This window comes from Rattus rattus, unplaced genomic scaffold (genome assembly GCF_011064425.1).
Source record: "Rattus rattus isolate New Zealand unplaced genomic scaffold, Rrattus_CSIRO_v1 flattened_line_158822, whole genome shotgun sequence".
NCBI lineage: Eukaryota > Metazoa > Chordata > Mammalia > Rodentia > Muridae > Rattus > Rattus rattus.
Genome location: NW_022651553.1, coordinates 1 through 4,099, shown reverse-complemented (window position 1 = coordinate 4,099; position 4,099 = coordinate 1). Strand labels below are relative to the sequence as shown.

The 4,099-nt window shown below is 34.3% G+C and overlaps 1 protein-coding gene across 1 annotated transcript; it reads left to right on the top strand.

Moving 5' to 3' along the window:
- The first annotated feature begins 2,541 nt into the window (after positions 1–2,541).
- Positions 2,542–2,929, top strand: LOC116889793 (40S ribosomal protein S12-like). Its single transcript, XM_032890643.1, has one exon. It carries the CDS (start codon positions 2,564–2,566, stop codon positions 2,894–2,896), a length of 333 nt encoding a protein of 110 aa, XP_032746534.1. The 5' UTR covers positions 2,542–2,563; the 3' UTR covers positions 2,897–2,929.
- The last annotated feature ends 1,170 nt before the right edge of the window (positions 2,930–4,099 follow it).

Genomic DNA, 4,099 nt, shown 5'->3' with positions numbered 1-4,099 from the left:
GCACCAGTGGAAGGGGAAGCCCTTGGTCCTGCCAAGACTGAACCCCCAGTGAATAGGATTGTTGGGGGGAGGGTGGTAATGGGGGTAGGGTGAGAAGGGGAACACCCATAGAAAAGGGGAGGGGTGGGTTAGGGGTATGTTGTCCCGGAAACCGGGAAAGGAAATAACAATTGAAATGTAAATAAGAAATATCCAAGTTAATAAAGATGAAAAAAGTAAAATAAAATTGAACTACATCTTATCCAGTCCCAGTGCTCATAAAATTTTGGGACACACACACACACACACACACACACACACACACACACACACACGCTTTTCATAAAAAATCATATAATGTGTTCTTATCATATTAACTCTGCTAACTCTCCCTATTCATAACCAAGTTGTATTCTATTACACACACACACACACACACACACACACACACACACACACACACATCTATCAAGAGCAATTTGTGCTTCCCTAATATTCTTGTCTGAATGGCCTTCCACTGTAGCATGATTGAATTTCTACAGGTGAGAATTAGAGGAAAATGATTTCTGTTTTATAAATTATCAGTTATCAATCCATACCAGATAGTAGACTAACTTTTGCTCAATTCCCTTTCCTGTGTTTTAACTTGGTCTGGGCTTATACAATTTTTTGAATACTGCTTTTACTACTATTCTTACATGTGCTGCTGACCAACTATGTATGAACATGGCAATATGATGATTTCTTTTGGGAGGAAGAGTGAAAAAATAGATGGATGGAGAGATGAGTGGGATTGAGATACATATTGTGAAATTTACAAAGAATCAATTAAGAAAGATTTGAATTAAATGTTTACTCTTTCACCTTAATTCAGTTAAGAAATATGTCTTCCCTCCTCAAATGATTAAATTAGGAAAGAAATGTCTCATAGCTGTGCCTAGTCCCAGTCATTTGTGTTTTATTTAATTCCAGATGTAGTCAAGTGGCGACCAAAAATAACCATTGCAATATATTACAATTATGACTAAGTCTCTTGTTCTTCACTTGTAGGCAAGTTGTTGGACTCCACATCAATTGTAACTTTTTAACATTAGACTCTTTTCTATAGATGGATGAAAGATGCCTTCATCTATGTGTATAAGTATTGAAGAGTCAGCTTACTTCTAAGTCCATTTAGCAATGCAATAGTGCTTGGTTCTTCTACAGTTCCTTTGAATAATCCAGAGTTATAAAATCAGCTGTACAATGGTTATATGTATGGGTATCATCCTATGGAATGGACCTGAAATATAACCAGAAAACATTAACTACTTCTCTGATTTTATCCACTATTGCACTAGTAGGAATATCTTGGCAATTCAGTCACTAATGTAACTCATCGATAATGTTGCTGGGTATTTTTAATCTTCTAGTATCATTTATAGTATCTCCTGTATTGTGAGGACTAACAGTAGGGGTGAAGCTTTTATATCAGTACCAGTTAGCTTCTTCCATGTTCAATGATCAAGCATGCCATGCATTCAACAATAGTGCTTCCCCCAACATACTTTAGAGAATATTTGCAATGTTTGAATGGATTCGCACTACTATCAGAGCTGAAAGAGTAGTGTAACAAAAATAGAAAAGAAAAAAACAACAACAACAACAGCATAGTGAGAAAGGTAATTATCTTAGTGTCTTCATACCACTATTCTCCACTTTCAGATTATTGATGAACTTCCCAAAGGCTGATCTTTTACATTGAGATACTTCATATTTGAGTTCAGATGAGAAATTAATTTATGAAGAATTTCATAATGTACTTTTGAAACAGACTTTACAACAGTTATTGTTTGTCTATTGAGTATAGCGGCATTGTCTGCTAACTTACATGAATTCTAGCATCGTTTTGATTAATTTTCCAATCTCAGAAACACTTAGTTTAGTTCCATGTGTTACCTTCTCAGCTGATTTATTTTACTGCCTTTTAAGCTAAATCCATTGCTTTGCCAAAATGTATATGTTTATATTAAATACACGGTTTAGTTATGGTACTTCAGTAACTCTGATGGAATTAGGTTCATATGGAAAATCATTTTGATTACAAAAATGTATGCTAAAAGAAATAAAAGCTTCATGGGTGAGATTCAGCTAGTCTGACAAACCTGTAGCACTTGGGATAATCGGTACTTTTGCAAAAAGAAAAAGGGAACGTCGTTGACATCTGTAGTTTACAGATACCACTTAGCAATGTTGCAGTGTCTGAGGGAACTAGCTATGTCTGGGATATTTGGGAATATGCCTTGTTTTTATTATGTCTATGCACGAGGATGTCAGGTGATTTTAATATTTGAATTTCCTGCAAGCTGACTTGAATCCAGGTGGGCATCGCAGCTCCTGTTGTGATTATTTACAATGCTTGAATCAACTTTGCAGATTAAAATGTCTTGAAAGTGAGTGGTCATGGTTTCCTTTGGCCATAAGTAGGCTTCCTCAAGAAATAATGGCATATGTTATCCAAGGGTCAAGGTTTGGATAGGAAAATTGTATGCGCTCCAGCAGTTTGGGGCACACTAATGTGTGCTGCATAGTAAGCTTTACTAGCATGGTGAGATGCCTTGACTGGAGACACTTGAGGCCGTGGTTTCACTTTCTAATTTTGCATTTTAGGCGCCAAGCCCATCTCTGTGTGCTTGCATCCAACTGTGATGAGCCCATGTATGTCAAGCTGGTGGAGGCACTCTGTGCCGAGCACCAGATCAACCTGATCAAGGTTGATGACAACAAGAAACTAGGGGAATGGGTAGGCCTCTGTAAAATTGATCGAGAGGGAAAACCACGGAAAGTGGTTGGTTGCAGTTGCGTTGTAGTTAAGGACTATGGCAAAGAATCTCAGGCCAAGGATGTCATCGAGGAGTACTTCAAATGCAAGAAATGAATAAATAAAATTTTGGCTCAAAAAAAAAAAAAAGAAATAAAATCTGACCATTTTTTAAAAAAATAATACATGTTTTTCAAATTAATACTATATACTTAGATGTTTAGTATTCTTTTCAGATGAAATGTTAAATTTAAAATGTAATACTGCAAGAAATAAAAGGAAATGATTCTCTTAAGTAATATAAGGAATTGTGCTAATTTTAATAACAAATTACAAATGATACTTGCAACTATTTTATTATTTAAAAGTATTTTAGTGTGAAATGTTATATTTCAGTCAGTTTTACTAAGACATAAGTAAACATTCATAAAGATCACTCATGATTGATTTGAATTATCCCCTCAATAAATTATCTTTGACAGCAGCTGATAATTGTCATGGCATTTTATTAATTTCAATATTTTGATTTTTACAAAAAACAAGCAGAAAGCAGAAAGTATAAACTTCTGAAATATATTCCTCTATACCACTTAATCATTGCCTCCCTTAAAATGGTTAAGTTTCACCTTCTGCAATGTTCAAAAAGAATACAAACAATAATAATTATTTGTCAAAATCATATGTTAAGTAGATTCTAACAAAAAAACATCAAGGAAACACATGTTTAGGAAAGACTGATTTGTAACCCCCTTTCAATTAGACAGTCTTTCCAAGAAATGGTTGTGTAAATAGGACTTTAACAATGCCAATATTAATGGGCATGTTAACACTGAAGAGGGTAAATTTCTCAGGGTTCCAGCCCTAGCCAAAGAACTATACATACTTTGAAGTTTCTGTTTGAAGGAAGAGAATTATCTTCTTCCACATATGAGCTCTTAGTTTTTGGCAAATGTAGAGTGATCAGACTTGAAGCTGTATACACAAAATGCACACACACACACACACACACACACACACAAACACACACACTCAGCAGGAAGTATTTATATATATTTGTAAAAGTGCATATATGTAAAAAATAATGATCATAGGAAAAGAATGCTATTAAATCAAACTTGCAGATGACACCATCAGAGGCGTTTGAGGTAGAGTTAACAGGTGGCTAGAGGATAGAAATAAAGGAGGAAATGATATAATTGTTTTTCAATTAAAACTTTAATATATTTATTAAATATTTTTGTTTATAGTTCTTTTTTTAATTATTATTTTTTCTTTTCTTTTTTTTTTTTATTAACTTGAGTATTTCTTGTATACATTTCG

What these genes read in the sequence shown, in the direction of transcription:
- LOC116889793 (XM_032890643.1), top strand. Translation starts at nt 2,564, where the DNA reads ATGGTGAGATGCCTTGACTGGAGACACTTGAGGCCGTGGTTTCACTTT.